The 24653-nt window shown below is 44.1% G+C and overlaps 1 protein-coding gene across 1 annotated transcript in view; it reads left to right on the top strand.

Moving 5' to 3' along the window:
* LOC120049319 (proton myo-inositol cotransporter-like) overlaps window positions 1-14790 on the top strand; it is a 66313-nt gene extending 51523 nt beyond the window's left edge. Inside the window, exons 5-10 of the mRNA XM_038995567.1 lie at window positions 3344-3507; window positions 3772-3892; window positions 13182-13307; window positions 13627-13745; window positions 14028-14180; window positions 14564-14790. Of these exons, the coding sequence (XP_038851495.1) occupies window positions 3344-3507; window positions 3772-3892; window positions 13182-13307; window positions 13627-13745; window positions 14028-14180; window positions 14564-14790 (910 nt within the window). The remainder of the gene's footprint in view (window positions 1-3343; window positions 3508-3771; window positions 3893-13181; window positions 13308-13626; window positions 13746-14027; window positions 14181-14563) is intronic.
* The last annotated feature ends 9863 nt before the right edge of the window (window positions 14791-24653 follow it).

Raw genomic sequence — 24653 nt, 5'->3', positions numbered from 1 at the left:
CCTGATTTGGGAAAGCAAGTGAAATCTGTTCTGGAACATCGATAGTAACATGTTTACATTAAACTGTTGGCAGCCCCTCTCTCTTCATGCTGCAGAAAGGAATGATGGAGAGAGGGGAGCAGATGGAAACGCATGGTAGTGAGATATTCTGTAGCAAAAGGTAATGTGTCAGCCTATTAATTAGGCTATCGCCCTATTACTAGGCTATTCAAAATCCAATACAAATTCACTGTAATTGTAGGCTAACTCTGAATTTGTTTAAGTTAGAATTGACCAATTATGTATCAGAGATAGCTTAAATCAGTATTTATTTTAATTGTTTGTGTAATATGCGGTAGGCTATGTATTGTATAATGGCACAATCATTTTAATTCCGTTTTTTGGGGGCTTGGGCTCACATATAGGCCTATGCAGATGCATAAGCTCTAATATGCATATAGGTGTTTTGAATTAATCATCACCTTAGAAAACACTGTCCATTTTGTTGTGTTAGGCTTTGAAACAACATCCACAACGATCATGTTTTTCACTCAGTTTTAACCTTCTTTCTTCAAATTGATCAATCACAGTGAGGTTAGTTTTAAAGCACGATACTGTTTCGATGAGAAGTGTTTGATGTGATTTTCAATCCCATTTGCATTGATGTCAGAGTGGTTAGAGGGACAATAGAGTTCTGAGTACCCGGCCATTAGCGACCTGATGATCATTATAGAGTTGGGTACTACTAACACATGTCCAGAGTGCATAAGAGGAGATTACCCTGACTCAACGGTCACATAGAATTATACTGTGGTCATGACTCATGACTGCCGGTGTGGTGGTAATACGGTCACTGCAACAGCCCTAAGTCTTACTGCATAAACCCTGGGTATTTTTTAGTTGTTGGATTAATAGCAGTTTTGGCTTCAGACTTCTCGTCCACTCCGGTCGTCATACATAGGCTATATCATTTGAATGTTGTTTTTATGAATGACAGCTTTATTGAGTGTCTGAGATCTTCCAGATTTATCAGAAATGACAAATGACATCTGTACTGCCATCTGTGTCCAGTTCAGAGTAGTTACCCTGGTCTATAATGTATTACATTTAATTACAAATTGAACACAGCCGTTTCAATTAGCACAGGCTGTTATTATCTACAATCTACAGTACCATCGCCATTTGACCATCTCACCACATACGATAGAGGGCCACATGGACGTTGTTAGCAGAATGTTTTAGTGGGCAGTGTAATTTATATAATTGGGCTGTGAGCTCCCCGGGAGTCCAAGAATGAACCTACAGCTTCATCGTTAGAAGAGACCGGGGAAGGTTCAATCTTCCCTCTGCAAGTGGCCTGGGAGGTGGTCTCACCCACAAAAAGAAATCTGTTTTATTCCACATTTCTGGAATGGACCCAGAGCCTAAAGATACACACAACTCTGTTTGAGACTATGATTTTTCACTGGCACCATGTGGTTTCCACCCAATAGTCTGTATTATGGCAGTATTTGGATGCCATGTTGGAAGTGTTTCAATGTACACTTATTTACAGCACTCTTTGTAGCTGGTTATATCATGTTTGTTGATGTGGTGTGGTGGTGATGCTGTGTTCTGTTAGAGCAGAAGGTAGCTGGCTGGGCAGGTTAGCTGTGAGCTGTGCTTCCCTTCCGGCTGGCCTTGCTGCTTCTTAATCAATCTGATTCAGACCTGAGATGGAGCTTAGCGGGCCTTTACTGCAGAGAGCTTTTACACCCGATGCTACTACAAACCCCTTATCAGTCATACTGTGTTTCTGTGTGTGTGTGGGCAGATGCATACTGAGATTGAAAGCCTCTGAGAGGCGAGACAGAAATCAGGCGGCTTTGTTGCCTTCCGCCCAACATGTTAGATCGCTGCATGTGGCTATTGCCCTTGGCTTTGCTTGACTTGTATTGACCCTGTGTGTGGTCCTCGTGACCCCTTACACCTGTACTTTTACTCTGAAGTATTGAACTTAGTCTCAAGTTGAGAAACATGTTGGCTGACTTACATAAAGGAAAGATTTATGCAAATAGGCAATTGGTAGGAGTGTTTTGTTTTGAAAAAGAGCAGACGGGTGCAGATGCTTTTCAAGAGATGGAAAAACAAATGCTAATTCACTGCTCCCTGCAGAGAATGAGTGACAAAGTGAGGGACCAAGAGAGAAAGCGAAGGAATGGCTTTTATTTTTCGCTTTTTTAATGAATGTATTCCTCTCGTCTTTTTTGGTACGAATTGTTGCGTTGCGTTCCAGAGTGTCTGTATTTTCGCATTTAACCTGGAGAGTAGACAGTGTTTTTCTACAGAGGCTGGGATGCTGCCTTGTGAGGGAGGTAGTTTCCCTTAACCACTGATATGCGGTCCAATTTCTTTTTGTCAGTCACTGTAGGGTAATCTGATCCTAGATCTGTGGCAACTTCTACCTTCAGCTGCTCTCTGGGCGTCTACAAGTTCCACAGGGCTAGGATCTTCCTCCCCCGTCTATATCACCTGGCGCCCTAGCAATGAAGCAAGTCAAGGAGAGAATGTTTAGAGGCCCTGTCTGTTGAGCTTGATGAGGTGTAATCTGCCTAATTGAAGAGTTCAGCATCCTCCAGGCAGAGAAGTGGCACTTTAATTAGACAGTGACACCAGAGTGTTTGCTTCCCAAACGGCACCCTATTCCCTACATAGTGCACTACCTTTGTCCAGAGCCCTATGGGTCCAGGTCAAAAGTAGTGCACTATTTTAGGGATTAGGGTGCCATTTGGGACACAGACAGATACAAGAGTGAAGGGGGTGGATGGATGGAGACTCGTCTCATTGTGTCTATTTCGGGTTGATTGCCTTACCAGTGATTGATTGGTGGCCACTCAACTAAAGAACATAATGGAGTGTACCTCTTCTCGATGGAGAGAATCATTAGCACATGATGATCTGTCTCTTTCAATCTGTTCCCTAGTTCTGTTTCGCTCTCTCAAGCTTTATTGGCATGAGAGGGACAATCCAATGCAATACAACACACAATCGAAATGACCTTTGGGTTTCCTGTCCTGTCCTCAATAGTCTGTAGATGGCCATTCCAGAAGGACATTACTACCTGGCTGTTCTTTCCAGCATGGCCAGATAGTGGCCACCAGCCTATTGTCTTTGTGCATCAACATGGCGTCCAGCTAGTGTCAAAGTTAGCCAAACTCTCTCTTTACATGGTAGCCATGTGGTGTCTGATGATGACCGTATCCTGTCCTCTGTGTGCAGGTACTGTGGCACCACCATAGAGATACATTATATCTCTATGGGCCAAATTCTCTCTCTTTCTCTATGGTTCTTTTGACTGATGGAACACCCTCTCCTCTTTGTGCAGGTACTACGGCGCCACCATCCTGCAGATGTCGGGAGTGCGGGATGACAAGGTGGCCATCTGGTTGGCTGGGGTCACAGCCTTCACCAACTTTCTGTTCACCCTACTGGGGGTGTGGCTAGTGGAGAGGGTTGGCCGCAGGAAACTCACCCTGGGGAGCATCATTGGTAAGGGTCAGAGGGTCAGGGTAAAGATGAACGCATGGAGCCTGATGATTTAGGGACACATTTAGTGTATGTGAATAGATGGCATATTGGATCACAGTATACGTTTCACAGATAGCTCCACAGATAGATTTTAATGGAATTACATGGACTATGTGAAATTGTAATACATGTAACTACACAGACACTAGTCGTAACCCATATTATGTCTAAAGCAGTACACTGTTTGGTTAGACTGTATGTGTATGACTGTGTTGTTTCTCCTAGGTACATGTCTGAGTCTGTCTCTGTTGGCCATTGGGTTTCTGCTATCTGCCCAACACACCCCTCCTGTCACCCTCCACCCCACTGACCCCTCAATGGTCAACTCCACCTGCAACAGACACTTGTGAGTACTCCCTACTCTACTACTGTATTATACTGTACTCTATCTGCACTGTAGTCTACTGTCCGACACAATACTGACTATGCCGTACTATTCTGAATATTAATGGTTAAGTGTAATGTTCTGGGGGGCCTACCGAGTGGCGCAGTGGTTTAAGGCACTGCATCGCAGTGCTTGAAGCGTCACCACAGACCCGGGTTTGATCCCAGGTTGTGTTATAACCGGCCGTGACCGGGAGTCCCATAGGGTGGCGCACAATTGGCCCAGCATCGTCCGGGTTAGGGGAGGGGCCGGAGGGGCTTGACTTATGTCATCACGCTCTAGCGACTCCTTGTGGCATGCCGGGTGCCTGCAGAACGGTGTTCCGGGTTAAGCGGGCTCGACCTTCGCCTCTCCCGAGGCAGTTGGGGAGTTGCAGCGATGAGACAAGATCGTAATTGGATATGACGAAATTGAGAGAAAAGGGGGGTAAAAGTAAAATAAACATGTTCTGAAGGTAACATTGACATATGTACATCACTTTATTAAGTGCAGGAGTAAAAAAATGTCTCAGTATGAACCTGATCCACCATGAATTGAAACATGGTCACTAATGAGGGTGTTCTTTAATGGAAGCCTCCAATAACATCCAGGTAGAATAAGGAATTCCCCAGGGCAGCTGTTTAGGCCCCTTACTCTTTTCAATCTTTACTAACGACATGCCACTGGTTTTGAGTAAAGCCAGTGTGTCTATGTATGCGGATGACTCAACACTATACACGACAGCTACCACAGCGACTGAAATTACGACAACAGTTAACAAAGAGCTGCAGTTAGTTTCGGAATGGGTGGCAAGGACTACGTTCATCCTGAATATTTAAAAAACTAAAAGCTTTGTATTTGGAACAAATCATTCACTAAACCCTAAATCTCAACTAAATATTGTAATGAATAATGTGGAAATTGAGCAAGTTGAGGATACTAAAATATATGATTAAGTATGAAAATACTTTTGTGAAGATTGCAATGTGATTTTGGCCTTATAAATGAGATAATTGTTTTTCCTATAAACTTGTGCCCAGTCAGTAGCCACGCCCAAGTGAGCTCAGAGTTCGCGTCAGCGTGACGGAACGCCCCTTTGGCCAGAGTGCTTAAAAGGACTCGCTAAGAATCAACATACAGACCAAAACTTGCCGGGTTGCTGCTGGCATGTAAAGTGGTCGGGAGCTGAACCTTGAATAATCAACCATTGAGACCAAGCAGATGGATGGTGGAAACCGGACGTCACGAATGGTTAAAACTATAAGACCAAAAAGACATGAGGCTGTGGTCCACACGTTGAAATGGTTAGAAACTTTGTACTGAGACCAGACAGCGTGGCGCGGTGGCTACACAACTGAAAAAGGTTTAAACTCTACAGACCAGCCGACGTACAGTGGGAGCTGAACGTTACGAAATGGTTAGAAACTCTGAAACTCTCAACACAAGTGAAGAAGGTAAAGACTAGACCAGAACATTCACAGTCTGCAGTGGTGCATGGAAAAATGGTCCTACATTTTTTACTAAAGACACAAGGGGGGAAGGAAGACAATCCCCTCTGATACAACTGTTGGTACGTCTGAAGTAACTATTCTAACGAACACTTCAAGCAGAGAAGCTCTACAACTAAGAAGGACATTGCGACCTCTGGTGGACAACCAGAGCCTTACATCAAGCCACTACCCATAGACGGGGTAGTGGCTACGCGTAATTATATATTGCATTTCTAATCCGAATGAGTGGTGGTTAGGGTGCTAAGTATTCTGGTTACTGTGAGTGTAGTTTCAAATGCATGTACGATAAGTTGACTCGCTTTGTCTCTCCCTCTCTTTGTCTTTCCCCACCCCCTTTCCATTGTGTAACAAGCCGTCATATCGTATCAGTCCACTAGGGACTTTTACCTCATGTAAGTGTGTATGGTATTCTGTGTTGTTATTTAGTTAGTTAATAAATAAATGATTAAATCAATTTGTGTAGTCCTGAATATTCAAAATCACTAGAGTTCTTGCGGATCCACGGATTATGCAATGTTCAGAATGAGACTGATGAGGTAATAGTGAATACTTGACTTTTATTGATGTAAGAGATATCAGTATATCTTTAGAGTTTAAGTCGGGAGATAGTAACTTGTTAAACATCTCTTCTCTTAAAAAAAACATATCTTCCCTAATGAGTTAATTGTTACATGATTAATTTAATCGGGTAACAATTAAACATAATTCGTTTGATTCAATAAATAACAGTCATCAGTTTAATGAAAGTCTCGTCATGACAACAGAGAGCTAACATTAATAATATGCATGTCAATCTCTCCTGGCTAAGTGTATTTGTGAGAGGTATTGACAGAGGTATTGCACCAAGCTGTCTGTTTGAACTACTGGCACACAGCTCGGACACCCATGCATACCCCACAAGACATGCCACCAGAGGTCTTTTCACAGTCCCCAAGTCCAGAACAGACTATGGGAGGCGCACAGTACTACATAGAGCCATGACTACATGGAACTCTATTCCACATCAAGTAGCTCATGAATGCAGTAAACACATAACATACACACTAATCACACACATTATAGATATGTGGTAGTAGAGTAGGGGCCTGAGGACACACTTAATATGTTGTGAAATCTGTTATGAATGTATTGTAATGTTTTTAAAATGTATAATGCCTTAATTTTGCTGGATCCTAGGAAGAGTAGCTGCTGCAAAGGCAGCAGCTAATGGGGATCCATAATAAATACAAATACAAATTAACATTTTACAGGGTTTGTTTCTTAATACATTTTCCCTGTTCTTCCATCTAGGATTAAATTAATGTTATTTCCAATTTAATTGTACATGCTGTACATGTTTCTGAACACTTACCTAGTAGATAATTCCAATATCTCTGCTCTGATTGTTTTTTTATTCTACCAGGGGTTCATTTTAACTGCAACAACAGACTCTATTAGCGACAGTGCTACAGGCGTTGGGTCTCTGTTAATAGAAATGATGGAGAGAGAGAGATAGGGTGAAAGAGAGAAAGAGACCCTGTCTGCCCTGTGAAAGACTGAGCCACTCTCTGTCCTAATTTACACAACAGCATGTAGACTGAGTGTACAAAACAGGAACACCTGCTCTTTCTATGACATAGACTGACCAGGTGGATCCAGGTGAAAGCTATGATCCCTTACTGATGTTACACTTCAATCAGTGTAGAGGAAGAGGAGGAGACAAGTTAAAGAATGATTTTTAAGCCTTGAGCCAATTGAGACATGGATTGTGTATGTGTGCCATTCAGAGAGTGAATGGGTAAGACAAAATATTTACAGTGACTTCGGAAAGTAATCAGACCCCTTGACTTTTTAAACATTTTGTTACGTTACAGCCTTATTCTCAAATTGATTACATATTTGTTCCTCATCATCAAACTACACACAATACCCCAGAATGACAAAGCAAAAACAGGTTTTTTGAATTTATTGCTAATTTATGAAAAACCAAAAAATGAAATATCACATTTATATAAGTATTCAGACCCTTTACTCAGTACTTTGTTGAAGCACTTTTGGCAGCGATTATAGCATGAAGTCTTCTTGGTTATGACACTACAAGCTTGGCACACCTGATTTGGGGAGTTTTTCCCATTCCTCTCTAGCAGATCCTCTCAAGCTTTGTCAGGTTGGATGGGGAGCGTTGCGGCACAGCTATTTTCAGGTATCTCCAGAGATATTCGATCGGGTTCAAGTCCGGGCTCTGGCTGGGCCAATCAAGGATGTCCTCGATCCTGACTAGTCTCCCTGTCCCTGCCGCTGAAAAACCTCCCCACAGCATTATGCTGCCACCACCATGCTTCACTGTAGAGATGGTGCCCGGTTTCCTCCAGACGTGACACTTGGCATTCAGGCCAAAGAGTTCAATCTTGGTTCCATCAGACCACGGAATCTTGTTTCTCATGGTCTGAGAGTCTTTAGGTGCCTTTTGGAAAACTCCAAACGCACTGCTGTGCCTTTTTATTGAGGTGTGGCTTCCGTCTGGCCACTCTACCATAAAGGCCTGATTGGTGGAGTGCTGCAGAGATGGTTGTCCTTCTGGAGGTTTTCCCATCTCCACAGAGAAACTTTAGAGCTCAGAGTGACCATCGGGTTCTTGGTCACCTCCCTGACCAAGGCCCTTCTCCCCCATTTGCTCAGTTTGGCCGGGTGGCCAGCTCTAGGAAGAGTCTTGGTGGTTCCAAACTTCTTTCATTAATGAATGATGGAGGACACTGTTCTTGGGGACCTTCAATGCTGCAGACATTTTTTGGTACCCTTCTCCAGATCTGTGCCTCAACAGAATCCTGTCTCGGAGCTCTTCTGACAATTTGTTTGACCTCATGGCTTGGTTTTTGCTCTGACATGCACTGTCAACTGTGGGACCTTATATAGACAGGTGTGCGCCTTTCCAAATCATGTCCAATCAATTGAATTTACCACAGGTGGACTCCAATCAAGTTGTAGAAACATCTCAAGGATGATCAATGGAAACAGGATGCATCTGAGCTCAATTTCGAGTCTCATAGCAAAGGGTCGGAATACTTATGTAAATAAGGTATTTATGTTTTTTATGTTTAATACATTTGCAAAAATGTCTAAAAACCTCTTTTCACTTTGTCATTATGGGGTATTGTGTGTAGATTGCTGAGGATTTTTTTCCAAACCGGTGCGCCAGGCACCTCCTACCATACCCCGTTCCATTTTAGAATAGGGCTGTATAACGTAACAAAATGTGGAAAAAGTCAAGGGGTCTGAATACTTTCCAAATGCACTGTAAGTGGAACAGGGTATGGTAGGAGGTGCCAGGCGAACCGGTTTGAGTGTGTCAAGAACTGCAACGTTGCTGGGGTTTTCACAATCAACAGTTTCCTGTGTGTATCAAGAATGGTTCACCACCCAAAGGACATCCAGCCAACTTGACAGAACTGTGGGAGGCATTGGAGTCAACATGGACCAGTATCCCCGTGGAACGCTTTCAATACCTTGTAAAGTCCTTGCCCTGACGAATTGAGGCTGTTCTAAAGGCAAAATGGGGTGAAACTGAATATTAGGAAGATGTTCCTAATGTTTTGAACACCAGTGTATATTTACCAGCACTCTCTCTGGTCACTCACAGCTGCAACAAACAAGACAGACTCATTTAAGACAGACTTGTCTTTAATGCAGGCAGAATGGGTTTGCTGTTCTGTCATTAAATGGCGTAGCAGTCGGATGTGTGTTTGTCTTGTCCCATGTAAATAGTCGGTCTCATCGTTTTTTTTTCATATATATTTTTTTGATTTTGATCTCACTTTCCACCTACGATCTAAATATACTTTCCTGCAATCCGCCCCACCCAATGTGGTACGGATCTGCTGTTTGTATACGTTATACGCGTTCTGTCACTAGAGATTAATGTACTTTGGTGCAAAAAGTACACATCAATCCCAGAAGAAAAGCAAAGGACCTTGTGAAGATGCTGGAGGAAACAGGTACAAAAGTATCTATATCCATAGTAAAATGAGTCCTATATCGACATAACCTGAAAGGCCACTCAGCAAGGAAGAAGCCACTGCTCCAAAACCGCCATAAAAAAGCCAGACTACGGTTTGCAACCGTACATGGGGACAAAGATCGTACTTTTTCGAGAAATGTCCTCTGGTCTGATGAAACAAAAATATAACTGTTTGGCCGTAATGACCATCGTTATGTTTGGAGGAAAAAGGGGGATGCTTGCAAGCCGAAGAACACCATCTCAACCGTGAAGCACTGGGGTATAGCATCATGTAGTGGGGGTACTTTGCTACAGGAGGGACTGGTGCACTTCACAAAATAGATGACATCATGAGGAAGGAAAAGTATTTGGATATATTGAAGCAACATCTCAAGACATCAGTCAAGAAGTTAAAGCTTGGTCGCAAATGGGTCTTCCAAATGGACAATGACCCCAAGCATACTTTCAAAGTTGTGGCAAAAGGGCTTAAGGACAACAAAGTCCTGGTCATCACGTGTGCTGGAGTCAGAGCAGTTCCCCAACAGCTGCAACCCGTTCCATAATCAAGACCTCTACAAAGACTCAGTCCTGCCACTTCCACTCTGTCAGATCGTAATCTCCGTTCAGTCAGTCATGCTTCTAGCTATTTGTTGTTATTTAAGATCCTGTATCCTGCTGTGCCTATTTCCTTGCCTGACGCTGTTTCTCCTATCACTGCAGTTTTTCCTCTCTGACTCTGGTTCCTGTCTCCTGTTCCACATCTCACCACCCTGCTACCTTGTTCTGGATTCAACTCATCATCACTCCCTTGGATTCCCCTCCGGACCTGTTTACCCTGTCCCTACCCAGTTCACTCCAACCTCAGCCTCCACATCTGGTTTCCTACAACTCATCCAAGCTTCCCTGGATCTGCACTTCATCTCTCCCTGTGTTACAATAAATATCTTGCTTCATTCATCCCTGTTTCCTGGTCTGAGTCTACTCTTCGGTTCCCCTGTGCTACATTTGTGGGCAGAACTGAAAAAGCGTGTGCTAGCAAGGAGGCATAAAAAACCTGACTCAGTTACAAATGGGTCTTCCAAATGGACAATGACCCCAAGCATACTTCCAAAGTTGTGGCAAAATGGCTTCAGGACAACAAAGTCAAGGTATTGGAGTGGCAAAGCCCTGACCTCAATCTTATAGAAAATGTGTGGGCAAAACTGAAAAAGCGTGTGCGAGCAAGGAGATCTACAAACCTGACTCAGTTACACCAGCTCTGTCAGGAGGAATGGGACAAAATTCACCCAACTTATTGTGGGAAGCTTGTGGAAGGCTACCCGAAACGTTTGACCCAAGTTAAACAATTTAAAGGCAATGCTACCAAATACTAATTGAGTGTGTGTACACTTCTGACCCACTGGGAATGTGATGAAAGAAATAAAAGCTGAAATGAATCATTCTCTCTACTATTATTCTGACATTTCACATTCTTAAAAATAAAGTGCTGATCCTAACTGACCTAAGACAGGGAATTTTTACTAGGATTAAATGTCAGGAATTTTGAAAAACTGAGTTTAAATGTATTTGGCTGAGGTGTATGTTAACTTCTGACTTCAACTGTAGCTGAAGTTCTGAAAGAGCTGCAAAATCTGGATCCCTACAAATCAGCTGGGCTAGACAATCTGGACCCTCTCTTTCTAAAATTATGCGCTGAAATTGTTGCAACCCCGATTACTAGCCTGTTCAACCTCTTTTCGTATCGTCTGAGATCCCCAAAGATTGGAAAGCTGCCGCGGTCGTTCCCCTCTTCAAAGGGGGAGACACTCTAGACCCAAACTGCTACAGACCTATATCCATCCTGTCCTGCCTTTCTAAAGTCTTCGAAAGTCAAGTTAACAAACAGATCACCGACCATTTCGAATCCCACCGTACCTTCTCCACTATCGAATCTGGTTTCCGAGCTGGTCATGGGAGCACCTCAGCCACGCTCAAGGTCCTAAACGATATCATAACCGCCATAGATAAAAGACAGTACTGTGCAGCCGTTTTCATCAACCTGGCCAAGGCTTTCGACTCTGTCAATCACCGCATTCTTATCAGCAGACTCAATAGCCTTGGTTTCTCTAATGACTGCCTCGCATGGTTCACCAACTACTTCTCAGATAGAATTCAGTATGTCAAATCGGGGGGGCTGTTGTCTGGACCTCTGGCAGTCTGTATGGGAGTGCCACAGGGTTCAATTCTCGGGCCTACTCTTTTCTCTGTATATATCAATGATATTGCTCTTGCTGCTGGTGATTCTCTGATCCACCTCTACGCAGATGACACCATTCTGTATACATCTGGCCCTTCTTTGGACACTGTGCTAACAAACCTCCAGACGAGCTTCAATGCCATACAACACTCCTTCCGTGGCCTTCAACTGCTTTTAAATGCTAGTAAAACTAAATGAATGCTCTTCAACCAATTGCTGCCCGCACCTGCACGCCCGCTTAGCATCACTACTCTGGACAGTTCTGACTTAGAATATGTGGACAACTACAAATACCTAGGTGTCTGGTTAGACTGTAAACTCTCCTTCCAGACTCACATTAAGCATCTCCAATCCAAAATTAAATCTAGAATCGGCTTCCTATTTCGCAACAAAGCCTCCTTCACTCATGCTGCCAAACATGCCCTCATAAAACTGACCATCCTACCGATCCTTGACTTCGGCGATGTCATTTACAAACTAGCCTCCAACACTCTACTCAGCAAATTGGATGTAGTCTATCACAGTGTCATCCATTTTGTCACCAAAGCCCCATATACTACGCACCACTGTGACCTGTATGCTTTTGTTGGCTGGCCCTCGCTACATATTCGTCGCCAAACCCATTGGCTCCAGGTCATCTTTAAGTATTTGCTAGGTAAAGCCCCGCCTTTTCTCAGCTCACTGGTCTCCACAGCAACACCCACCCGTAGCACGTGCTCCAGCAGGTATATTTTACTGGTCATCCCCAAAGCCAACACCTGCTTTGGCCGCCTTTCCTTCCAGTTCTCTGCTGCCAATGACTGGAACGAATTGCAAAAATCACTGAAGCTGGAGACTTATATCTCCCTCACTAACTTTAAGCATCAGCTGTCAGAGCAGCTTACCGATCATTGCACCTGTACATAGCCCATCTGTAAATAGCCTACCCAACTACCTCATCCCCATATTGTTATACATTTTTTTGCTCTTTTGTACCCCAGTATCTCTACTTGCACATCATCATCTGCACATCCATCACTCCAGTGTTAATGCTAAATTGTAATTATTTCGCCACTATGGCCTATTTATTGCCTTACCTCCCTAATCTTACTACATTTGCACACACTGTACATTGATTTTTCTATTGTGTTATTGACTGTACATTTGTTTATCCCATGTGTAACTCTGTGTTGTTGTTTTTGTCGAGCTGCTTTGCTTTATCTTGGCCAGCTCGCAGTTGTAAATGAGAACTTGTTCTCAACTGATCTACCTGGTTAAATAAAGGTGAATTGTTAAAACAATAAAAATAAAATTGAGCTACTCTCTCTGTGAATGAAATTGGTCTGCCATATGCTCGCCGCACTACACACTCACGCATGCCCACACATGGATGCACAAACACACACACAAATACGTACACCCACACAGACATAGATTATTCTCATGTTATCAGAGTAAATAGCTCAAGATAGCATCTTCTCCATTCACAGCGAGTAAATGTGTTCTGTTATACCTCCTCAAGGATCTTGTCTCTGTTTATGACATCTCTGTCCAATCCTCCTGTCATCCCAGGCTGTGTGAGCCGTGTATGCTGGACCCGGGGTGTGGCTTCTGTTACCGTGAGAACAGCACAGCTCTGTTCGCCTCCTCGTGTGTACCTGTCAATACAGCCTCCACTGAGAAGGCAGCCTGGGGCAGGTGAGCTACGTATCTGTCAATACAGCCTCCACTGAGAAGGCAGCCTGGGCAGGTGAGCTACAGGAGGCACTAAGGGGAGAGAGAGAGGGTGTGTTTGCGCATAGGGCAGCAGGGGGCAGGTGAGTCATAGAATGTGCTCTGTGTGTGGGCTTATTTGTTGTGTGTTTGTGAAGGGGATGGAGGTGGTTAGTGGAAGGAGTTGAATAAGAATCCTTGAAGAAGGCTTGAGAAGTGGTTATTCTATAATACTGTACTCATAGTACCCCTCTATCCATAACATAACTACTGTTGCTACAATACAATAACTGTCTTGTACCAGGTGTTCCAACTCGACCCAGCTGAGAGTCAATACGTACTGGGCCTATAACTACTGTCCCACCTCCTACTCCTGGGTGGTCCTACTGGGTCTTGTTCTCTATCTGGCCTTCTTCGCCCCAGGTGAGAGGCAACACTGATCTATGTAGAGATTCAATTTACGCTGTATTTCACTTTCACTGTGAGGCAACTACTAACTAAAGAAATGCATTATTAGAAAATGTGATCTCATTTCAAGTTTGGCGTTAACCATGCATTGATGTCATTTGGTATACTCGCTTAAAGGTTTGATTTGTGTGCTTACTGTATATACGTCTTGATTCAGCATTGTTTGCATGCAGGGGGGGGGGGTAGTTACTGTACTGTAGAGCTATCGTAAGCCCTGTGTCATCCCTCCACTTCCAGGTATGGGTCCAATGCCGTGGACAATCAACTCTGAGATTTACCCCCTGTGGGCCCGGAGCACAGGGAACGCCTGTTCAGCTGGAGTCAACTGGACGTTTAACTTCCTGGTCTCCCTCACCTTCCTCCATGTGGCTCAGAACCTCACCTACTACGGTAACACAGGCACATCTTCATCCACGTGGCCCAGTCCCTCACCTACTACAGTACAAACCGTAGTCACTGATCAATACCCCACTTACAGGACATCCTTGATCAATCAACCTGAACAGCCGGATCTGACCTTTGTTGGACATTTGATTAATCTAGAGAGACTTGAGATATCTTATGATAGGCTCAATGTGTAATGAATGTAGTTTCATCATGTTTAATTACTTGCTGTCATTTAATAATGTGCAGTAGATACTGGATAGTGTTTGACAGAATTATACACTGTTGCAGACTAGAACTGAACTCTGCTGTTAGTACAGGAAAACCTCTTAATGACTGACAGATGATGTGTTGTTGATTTTGTAGTTGTTGTTATTGTTATTTCCCAGGAGCGTTTTTCCTTTACTCCAGCCTGGCTCTGCTTGGGTTCTTCTTCATCTACGGCTGTCTGCCTGAGACAAAGAGCCGGAGGCTGGAGGAGATTGAGTCCCTGTTCGACAACCAGCTGTGCTCCTGCGGGGCCACAGACTCTGACGAGGACCGGCAGGTGGAGTACATCAGGGTGAAGGGGAGCAACTACCACCTCTCTGATAACGATGCCTCCGACGTGGATTAGCCCTAGCCTGAGTGTCAGTCTGTTTGTGCTTTCATGCCAACTCATTGTCATGCCAAATAATGGCTTTATGATGACAGCCATGGAGTTGGGAAGAACACAAACAGATCTGGTCCCAGTCTAGTTTGTAACTTAGGCCTTAGATATGGTCCTTGTTCTCTCATCTCAGAAAGTGTGTATCAAGTGTCTCAGAGTAGGAGTGTTTGATTTAGGATTAGTTTAGCCTTTTAGATCATAATTAATAATATTACATGGACGGGGGGGAGCTACAACCTCCCCGAGTCCTGTTCTCTGGTTTGCCTCAGTCACGTAGGTTACATTGCTGCATCTTTTTCACACACAGGGTAGCTATTTATAACACAAGTTACTTACACATTTGATTTTGCCAATGTAATGTTGTAGTTACTTCTATAGTTTGATAAGAGTCTTCTTTTTGATTTATAAACCATCATGTAAATAGTATTAAGCATACATTACATTCATATTTATCCTCAGCATTTAGACATCCATTTTACTGTTCATATGTCGCATTATTATGAATTTCCATACAATTAACAAAACTATTGCCTTTTCCCTCACATAAAACCCTATGATTAGAGATAAAACCTCTTCACAACAAAACCTTTATTGTATGAGTCCAAACGTCCACTAAATGGCCATGATATTACAAGTTTTAAAATCAGAGAGAGGGATTGTAATATATAGTGTTGATACCAGTATGCCTTTCTATATGAAACACAACTCAAAACAATATTGTCTCAGCTTGTCCATAGCATCACAAATGGGGTGTCAGACACTAGTAGTACACCTGGGCTTTGCATCCCAAATGACATCCTATTGCCTATATAGTGCACTACTTTTAACCAGAGCCTTATGGGCCTTGGTCAAAAGTAGTGCACTATAAAGGGAATAGCATGCCATTTGGGACCTAACATGTTCTCTGTCTATGATGATGAGTCTTGCTTTGCTATTTGTTTTATCATGTTGGTTGATAAACTACAGTAGCACATGACCTGTCTTTGTTTTCTTATTAGTAAACCTATGGATTATTATGTTATTTATTCCAATGTATTTTATTTTTACACCCTTTTTCTCCCCAATTTCGTGGTATCCAATTGTTAGTAGTTACTGTCTTGTCTCATCGCTACAACTCCCGTACGGGCTCGGGAGAGACGAAGGTCGAGAGCCATGCGTCCTCCGAAACACAACCCAACCAAGCCGCACTGCTTCTTAACACAGCGCGCATCCAACCCAGAAGCCAGCCGCACCAATGTGTCGGAGGAAACACCGTACACATTGGGCGATGAGACAAGGATATCCCTACCGGCCAAACCCTCCCTAACCCAGACGACGCTAGGCCAATTGTGCGTCGCCCCATGGACCTCCCGGTCCCGGCCGGCTGCGACAGAACCCAGAGTCGAACCCAGAGTCGAACCTAGAGTCTCTGGTGGCACAGCTAGCACTGCGATACAGTGCCTTATACCACTGCGCCACCCGGGAGGCCTATTCCAATGTATTTTACCCATGATGTCGGTGCCTGTACTGAAGTGAAATGTATGAAGGAGTTGACTATATGGCCAGCCAGCGTGATGATAGCCTTTTTTGATTTCAGAAGTTGCAAATGTTTTTATTGCTAAATGTAGACCAGACTATTCATTGGGTTGTACCTCAGTCTCTCAGAGAAAATAACCATGCATTGAAATGGACAGTTTAGTCAGTTAATGTCACACATATTTGTTCTTTGGGAAAACAATGTCAGAAAGAATGTCTTATTTTGTCTCCATTTTATGTTGTCTTCCTCCACAGCCTTATGTACAAATTGCAAAGCATACTCTTCACGTAAAATAGCTGGGGTTCTCATGTTCTAAAGGGTCAAGGAGTACTGTACTGTACTTGCTAATGTTGTTTTATATATCATAAAACTATGTAAGGTGACACCTTTTTAGTTGAGTACTTGAGTACACATAGATTTGTGTGTAGCAGACTCTTGTTTAAAGTGGTCAACATAATGTCGATGAGAATATGTCTATGTATTATTGTCTGTGACAAAACAAGATAGATAGCTACTATTGGGAATTCAAATAGGATTTTCTTTAGACTGAAATGAAATGACAGCATTTCAAAGGATCACTAGATGTGTTTTGCCAGTTCATTGGAACATCAGTGTCAATACTGGATTATTGAGTATTTATTATCAATATTTGAGTATTTGATTAGAAATGTGATTAGAAAAGAGAGGATACTATAGGTAGTCTAAACTGGAGGTTCACTGGAAGATGTCTTTTTTATTATTATCACAGTTCGTTTTATAGAGAAAAAACACTTTATTGCACACCCCCTTCACAGAGGTGACAACATTGCCGTCATGTAACAAACTTGAGATAGTGTCAAACAAGTTATTTGATGTTTTGTGATTTTAGGAAAGATGCTCAACAACCCCTTGTGTTATTATTATATTGCCTTCTTTGCTTTAATTCCAAAATGGGGACATCCAATGTGTTTATGGTGAGCGGGCGCAATTTTTTCTATGTGAAAACAAATTAAATGCAGTGTTTCTATTCTAGCTTATGAAGAACTAGTGAAGATTAAAACAAATGTATCCAGTGCTGTATAGTATACATTTGATTATTGTTGCTGTAAATGTTTTGCTAGAATTTATATTCTATCAAAGTAAATATATTCATGAGAATCTTGAACACTTAAATATGTATTGGGAAAAAATAAACGAATTATCTTGCAATGTCTGGCTTTCGTTTTAATGTAGAATCCCAAGGACATTGTTATAAATCTTTAAATATGCAGAAACAGATTCTGTGGTAAAGGAAGGTAGTTGCTAGTATTGTTCACAACTCTTAAAGGGATACCCTCCTCTCCTGTCCTTCCCACCTCTAATCTTTTTTCCTCTGCTTCAGCATGAGCAGAATGTCTGCTATTTCCTGAAGTGTCTCAACCTCCTCTGAAAGCCTGTTAACTCCGCTCTCAGCAGTGACCTCCTCCCTCTCCTCTGCACTCCCACTCCGTTTCTCCTCTTTGTCATCTGGAAGGTCTTCTCTAAGAGGAACATTCTCAACAGGGTCCAGGACCTCTCTTTCATCTCCCTGTCCTCTATGCTGCAGCTGCTCATCTCTCAAGTCTGGATGGAAGAAAAAAAAAAATCATTTGGGAGCAACATCCAGTTTCAAAATACTACTGAAAATACAAAAAAATAACACCATCATGAATCTCGGTCCGTAAGAAAATAACTGCAACAAACTGTATGGAAGAATGTCAACATATACAGATCAGAGTAAATATAATTGCAGTATAACGTGTGCTTGTTACACGCATTCACTAGCTTTACTTTCAATCGATTATCTATGACAAATTACACCACATATGAAGTTGTTTGCATTGATTTGGCAATCATCTGCCATAGATATGTCTATATCGGCTACACTGATTTGTTAATTACATCCAACATTTGCTATTTATACCTTTTACATCATTGGTGATGAGGAGAGCATCTAGTATAGAGGAAGTGGGTCTCTGAATACACACTCTACTCTCAGTGTTAGTGTTACGACACTTGTTAGAAGGGATGATTGATGGATGGTGCCCAGGTCCAGCCTTAAGCTCTCTGGCTGTTGATTTTCTCCAGGGCGTTTGCTCTTCTCCCTCCCTCCTGGATCTGTCTGATAATGCTCTGTGTGTCTGTTGTCTCATAGACTCATCTCTGTGACTTGCCTGCCCTCTGGTAGTTGGGGTCGGTATTACATTGTAAGCAGACTTGTGGGATTCAGAGTCCATGAGGTTGTTCTCTTTACACTCCAGTCCAAAATTACACTGAGTTGAAACGTCCGATGTTGGACATTTCGAGGTGATGTTGGCGACAGTCTGTGTTCCCATTTCTCGTGTTTGTGTTTCTCGTGTTCCGGTGGCTTCCATCTTTTGTTGGTGAACCTCAGAGCACTGTGATTCAGACAGAGGACAATATGGGACATACTGATCACTTATAACCCTAACCTGGCTGTTACTGTCATCTGTAACTACACAGCCTGACCGTCTCTCAGTGTAGCCAAAGCTCTCCAAAACTCTCTGGTCTCTATGATCTCTCTGGTCGTTTCCACAGTTCCCTGTGCATTGAGGCCTAGTGGGTGGGGTGTAAGGTCTGGGTTGAGACTGAGGGTGACCCAGTTGTTGTGTGTTCCAATGTGATGAGCCTTGGCTGAGGACAGGGAACTCTTCACTACAGGACCTCACTGTATGTGACTGTGAGGATCCACCCTGGTGAGACTGGTGATAATCCTCCACCTCCTGGTATGACATTTAAAGATTAGTATGAAAATATGCAGCCTAAGTCCCAGATTTGTATGTGCTGTCTTGTCAACTCCATTGCTGTCATTGTCAACCTACATGACAGCAATGGAGTTGACAAGACAGCACAAACAGATCTGGGACTCAGGCTAAGAAATATGTTGATATTACCATGTAAATGCAAAGCAGTTACTATGTAACAACATGTTATAAACAGTAATTACGCAGACTTATAAGAGCAATTAAATGTAAAGTGTTACCAAGTCAGTAATGGTAGGCCTATGGGATCTATGGAAAATCTAAGCATCCCCCTACAGTATATTAACCAAAGCAGATGTAAACAGTATTAATTGTTGTTTACTTACGTCATCATCAGAGTCTGAACTAAAGTAACCTCCTCTTGGAGAGTAACTGGGCGATGATTCAAAGCAGTCCTTAGGACCATTATGAGTGTTTCCAGGACAAGCTGAAGACAGATCTGCAGGTAAGTCTCTACCAGGTTGCGTCCCAAATGACACCCTATTATTCCTCATTAAATTCCTCATTTGGCACTATATAGGGAATAGGGTGCCATTTGGGACTCAGACTATCAGTGTCAGACAGATGGTGAACAGCAGATGATTTTGAATATACTGTGGAAACTTACATGAGCTGACATCAGTGCATTTGGAAACCTGTTGGAATACAGGTGTAACAATGAAACAGGCTAGCCTTCACCGTATGAACACATTTCCCATTACCTTTACCTATTATCATTCTCTCATCAGGTCCTCGGTGGCTCAGTTGGTAGAGCATGGTACTTCCAACGCCAGGATAGTGGGCTCGATTTCCGAGACCACCAGTATGTAAAATGTTTGCACGCATGACTGTAGTAGCTTTGGAAAAACTGTCTGCTAAATGGTACTGTATTTTATCGTCATCATTGTTTAGCTCTGAAATTATTCAAATTCTGCCACTAGGTGGCATTAGACACCTGATGTAATGCTGCTGCCTGCAATTACCTGAGTCAGAAAATCAGGTTCAGGGTCTTGGCTCTGTGATTCATTCACATCTCTGGAAGACGTTGGTACTTCCTCCTTGAGATATATCTTAGACATCCCCTTATTAAAATTAGCTGCTGGGATGAATTGACATACATACAGTACCAATCAAAAGTTTGGACACACCTACTCATTCAAGGGTTTTTCTTTATTTTCACTATTTTCTACATTGTAGAATAATAGTGAAGACATCAAAACTATGAAATAACACACATGGAATCATGTAGTAACCAAAAAAGTGTTAAACAAATCCAAATATATTTTATATTTGAGATTCTTCAAAGTAGCCACCCTTTGCCTTGCTGACAGCTTTGCACACTCTTGGCATTCTCTCAACCAGCTTCCCCTGTATAATGTGGATGCTTGGTGTAATGTGGACACTGGGAGTCGGGAAGCAAGTGCAGGTGCCGACCCCCACGATGTCGGGAGTCCAGTAGGGATCTGACGGCATAGGCGGGACGTCCAGGGGCGGGTGGGTGTTGTGGGGGACAGCATCAGCCAGGGGACCAGGAACCACCAGAAGGGAGACATGAAATGAAGGTGAGATACGATAATCACTGGGAAGCTGTAACCTATGTCACCTCGTTAACCCTCTGGAGAACGGCCCCACAAACCGGGGACTCAGCTTCTTGCAGGGGAGGCTGAGTGGGAGGTTCCTGGTGGAAAGCCAGACGATCACCAGGATGGAACACGGGCGCCACACTGAGGTGGCGATCCGCCTGCTCCTTCTGGCGATGGACGGCACGCTGGATCTTCACATGAGCATCACTCCTAACCTCCTCTGCGCGCCGGAATCACTCGTCCACCGCAGGGGCCTTGGTATGGCTCGGAGGCCATGTAGCCAGGGCCAGCTAACAACCCAGGACACACTGGAAGTGAGTAAGCCCGGTGGAGGAGTGACGTAATGAATTCTGTGCATATTCCGCCCAGGGAAGAAATTGGGCCCACTTCCCCTGCCGGTCCTGGCAGTGACTCCTCAGGAACTTCCCCAGCTTCTGGTTCATCCTCTCCACCTGCCCGTTGGACTGAAGCCGGTACCCGGAAGTGAGGCTGACCGTGACCCCCAAATTCTCCATGAAAGCCCTCCAAAATCTGTCCACAACCACCAGAAGGGTGGTGAAACCGTCAGAGGACGGGAGATCGATAACAAAGTCAATGGACAGATGAGACCAGGGACGCTGAGGCACTGGAAGGGGAAGGAGCTTCCCTGCTGGAGCGTGCCGGGAGACTTAGTTTCGGCACACACAGAACAGGAGTTCACGTAGCGAGTAACGTCCTGCGCCAAGGTGGGCCACCAATACTTTTTTAGTACGGGTGATCAGGATGTCCAGCGACGACAGCTGTGTGTACCCAGGTCAACATTCGCCCCCTTATCCCCATGGGAATGTAGATGCGCTCAGGAGGACAGGTAGTGGGAGCGGGTTCCCTCTCCAGAGCCTGGCGAATGTCCACATCTACGTCCCAGACCACAGGGGCTACGACACGAGAGGCAACAGGAAAACAGGTCCTCCAGCATTCGGGTGACCAGTCCGTGATTCTCATCCTTGACCATGAGATGGTGGGGTTATGGCGTTGGAGACATGGGAGGTCGAGGATGATCTTGTGAGCTGGTGCACTAGTGATGAAGAAAGGGATGTTTTCCTGATGAATGGACTCAACGATGAGGGTGAGTGGTGTGGTGATGTGTGTGATGGTTCCGAATTCTAGTGGCCGATTTATCAAGAGCTTGAACCGGAAACGGAGAGGAGAGCGGGTATGAGGGGATGTTCAGAGAGGAGGCAAGGGTCTGGTCAATAAAGTTCCCTGCGGCACCGGAATCCACTAGCGCTGTAGAAACAGTACATGAGGGACAGTCAGCTAGTGTGATCGACACTAAAAGGGTTTAGCAGATACTGATGAAGATGGGATACTCACACCTGCCCCAGGAGGTGGAAGATCACGTGACCGTCCCTCTGGGCTTGTGGATCCCGAATTGGGACGTACCGGACACTCTGAAGCTGGTGCCCCCCTTGACCACAATAGAGACAGAGCCTCAGCTGTCTCCGTCTGCGTCGCTCCGCTGCGGGGAGGTGTGTGACCGCTACCTCCATAGTTTCAGGCTCTGCTACAGAGTGTTCACTGAGGGAGGGAGAGAAGCGATGTGGGTACCGACGCTCCTGAATTAGATTATCCAACCAGATGGCCATCGCGATGAGTGCGTCCAAGGAGAGGCTGTCGTCACAACATGCCAGTTCCGACTGGACCTCCTCGCGCAGTCCTCTTTGGAATAGCGTACGGAGCGCCAGCTCATTCCATCCACTGGATGCTGCTACTGTCCGGAAGGTGAGCGCGTAACCGGCAGCGGTCTGGTCATCCTGCTGTAGTTGGAGTAGTAGCTCACCCCCCACTCTGCCCTACGAAGCCAGCTCCTCCTCTCCTCTCTCCCAGACGGCCGTAGCCCGCTCCAACGCCCGCCCAGTCAGCAGACAAATAACCGTGGCAACCTTGGACCTCTCTGTGGTGGGGGCTCCCATCTGATACGCAAAATAGAGGGAGCACTGGAGTAGGAAGCCACAGCATTTAGATGGGGTTCCGTCATATTTATCCGGGAGGGACAAACTGACATTTCCTGCTGCTTCCATTTGGTGAGGCAGTATTCTGTAACGTGGACGCTGGGATTCGGGAAGCAAGTGCAGGTGGTGAGTTTAATAATAAATGGAAAATGGAGCAAAACAAGAAACACGAGTAGTGTACAGACATGAAACACATAGTTCCATTCCCAAGGCAGTATTGACTAAGGGAGTAACAGATATAGGGGAGGTAATCAGAGAAGTGATTGAGTTCAGGTGTGCCTCATGATGAAGAGCAGGTGCGCGTAATGATGAATGCCAGGTGCACGTAATGATGAATGCCAGGACCAGTGGCTAGTAAACCGGCGACGTCGAACGACGGAGGGGAGGAGCGGGAGTAGACGTGACAACCTGGAATGCTTTTCCAACAGTCTTGAAGGAGTTCCCACATATGCTGAGCACTTGTTGGTTGCTTTCCCTTCACTCTGTGGTCCAACTCATCCCAAACCATCTCAATTGGGTTGACGTCGGGTGATTGTGGAGTCCAGGTCAAAGCACTCCATCACTCTCCTTCTTGGTCAAATAGCCATTACACAGCCTGCAGGTGTGTTGGGTCATTGTCCTGTTGAAAAAATATATATAGTCCCACTAAGTGCAAACCAGATGGGATGGCGTATCCCTGCAGAATGCTGTGGTAGCCATGCTGGTTAAGTGTGCCTTGAATTCTAAATAAATCACAGACAGTGTCACCAGCAAATCACCCCCACAACATCACACCTCCTTCTCCATGCGTCATGGTGGGAACCACACATGCAGAGATCATCCATTCACCTACTCTGCGACATGGCAGTTGGAACCAAAAATCTCAAATTTGGACTCATCAGACCAAAGGACAGATTTCCACCGGTCTAATGTCCATTGCTCATGTTTCTTGGCCCAAGCAAGTCTCTTCTTCTTATTGGTTTCCTTTAGTAGTGGTTTCTTTGCAGAAATTCGACCATGAAGGCTGGAATCACGCAGTTTCCTCTGAACAGTTGATGTTGAGATTTGTCTGTTACTTGAACTCTGAAGGATTTATTTGGGCTGCAATTTCTGAGGCTGGTAACTAATGAACTTGATCATCAACAGTTCAGAACTCTGTGTCTTCCTTTCCTGTGGCGGTCCTCATGAGAGCCAGTTCCATCATAGCTCTTGATGGTTTTTGCGACTTTACTTGAAGAAACTTTCAAAGTTCTTGAAATTTTATGGATTGACTGACCTTCATGTCTTAAAGTAAGGATGGACTGTTGTTTCTTGCTGCTTATTTCAGCTGTTCTTGCCATAATATGGACTTAGTCTTTTACCAAATAGGGCAATCTTCTGTATACCCCCCCCCACACACACACCTTGTCACAACACAACTGATTGGCTCAAAAGCATTAAGGAAACAAGGCCCATCTGTTTATTGAAATTAATTCCAGCTGACTACGTCATGAAGCTGGTTGAGAGAATGCCAAGAGTTTGCAAAGCTGTCATCAAGGCAAAGGGTGGCTACTTTGAAGAATCTTAAATATAAAATATATATTTTGATTTGTTTAACACTTTTTTGGTTACTACATGATTCCATATGTGTTATTTCATAGTTTGATATCTTCGCCATTATTCTACAATGTAGAAAATAGTACAAATAAAGGAAAACCCTGGAATGAGTAGGTGTGCCCAAACTTTTGACTGGTACTGTATGTCAATAAAGAGAGATTGGCAAACTTTATGCAAAAACATGTATCATAGTTTTAGTGAAGGGACATGATTAATAGCCTACATAATGCACACTACACAGTGTATTCGTAGCAAATGGAACCCTATTACCTACAGTGCTATACTTCTGACCAGAGCCCTATGGGCCCTGCCCAAAAGTAGTGCACTATATAGGGCATAGGGTGCCATCTGGGATTAAACAGTACCTTCACTTCCATATTCCTCATTACTACAGGCCCCGAAGAGT

The sequence above is a fragment of the Salvelinus namaycush genome, chromosome 6 (assembly GCF_016432855.1).
Source record: "Salvelinus namaycush isolate Seneca chromosome 6, SaNama_1.0, whole genome shotgun sequence".
NCBI lineage: Eukaryota > Metazoa > Chordata > Actinopteri > Salmoniformes > Salmonidae > Salvelinus > Salvelinus namaycush.
Note: the sequence above shows the minus strand (reverse complement) of the source record. Positions and strands in the feature narration are given on the sequence as shown.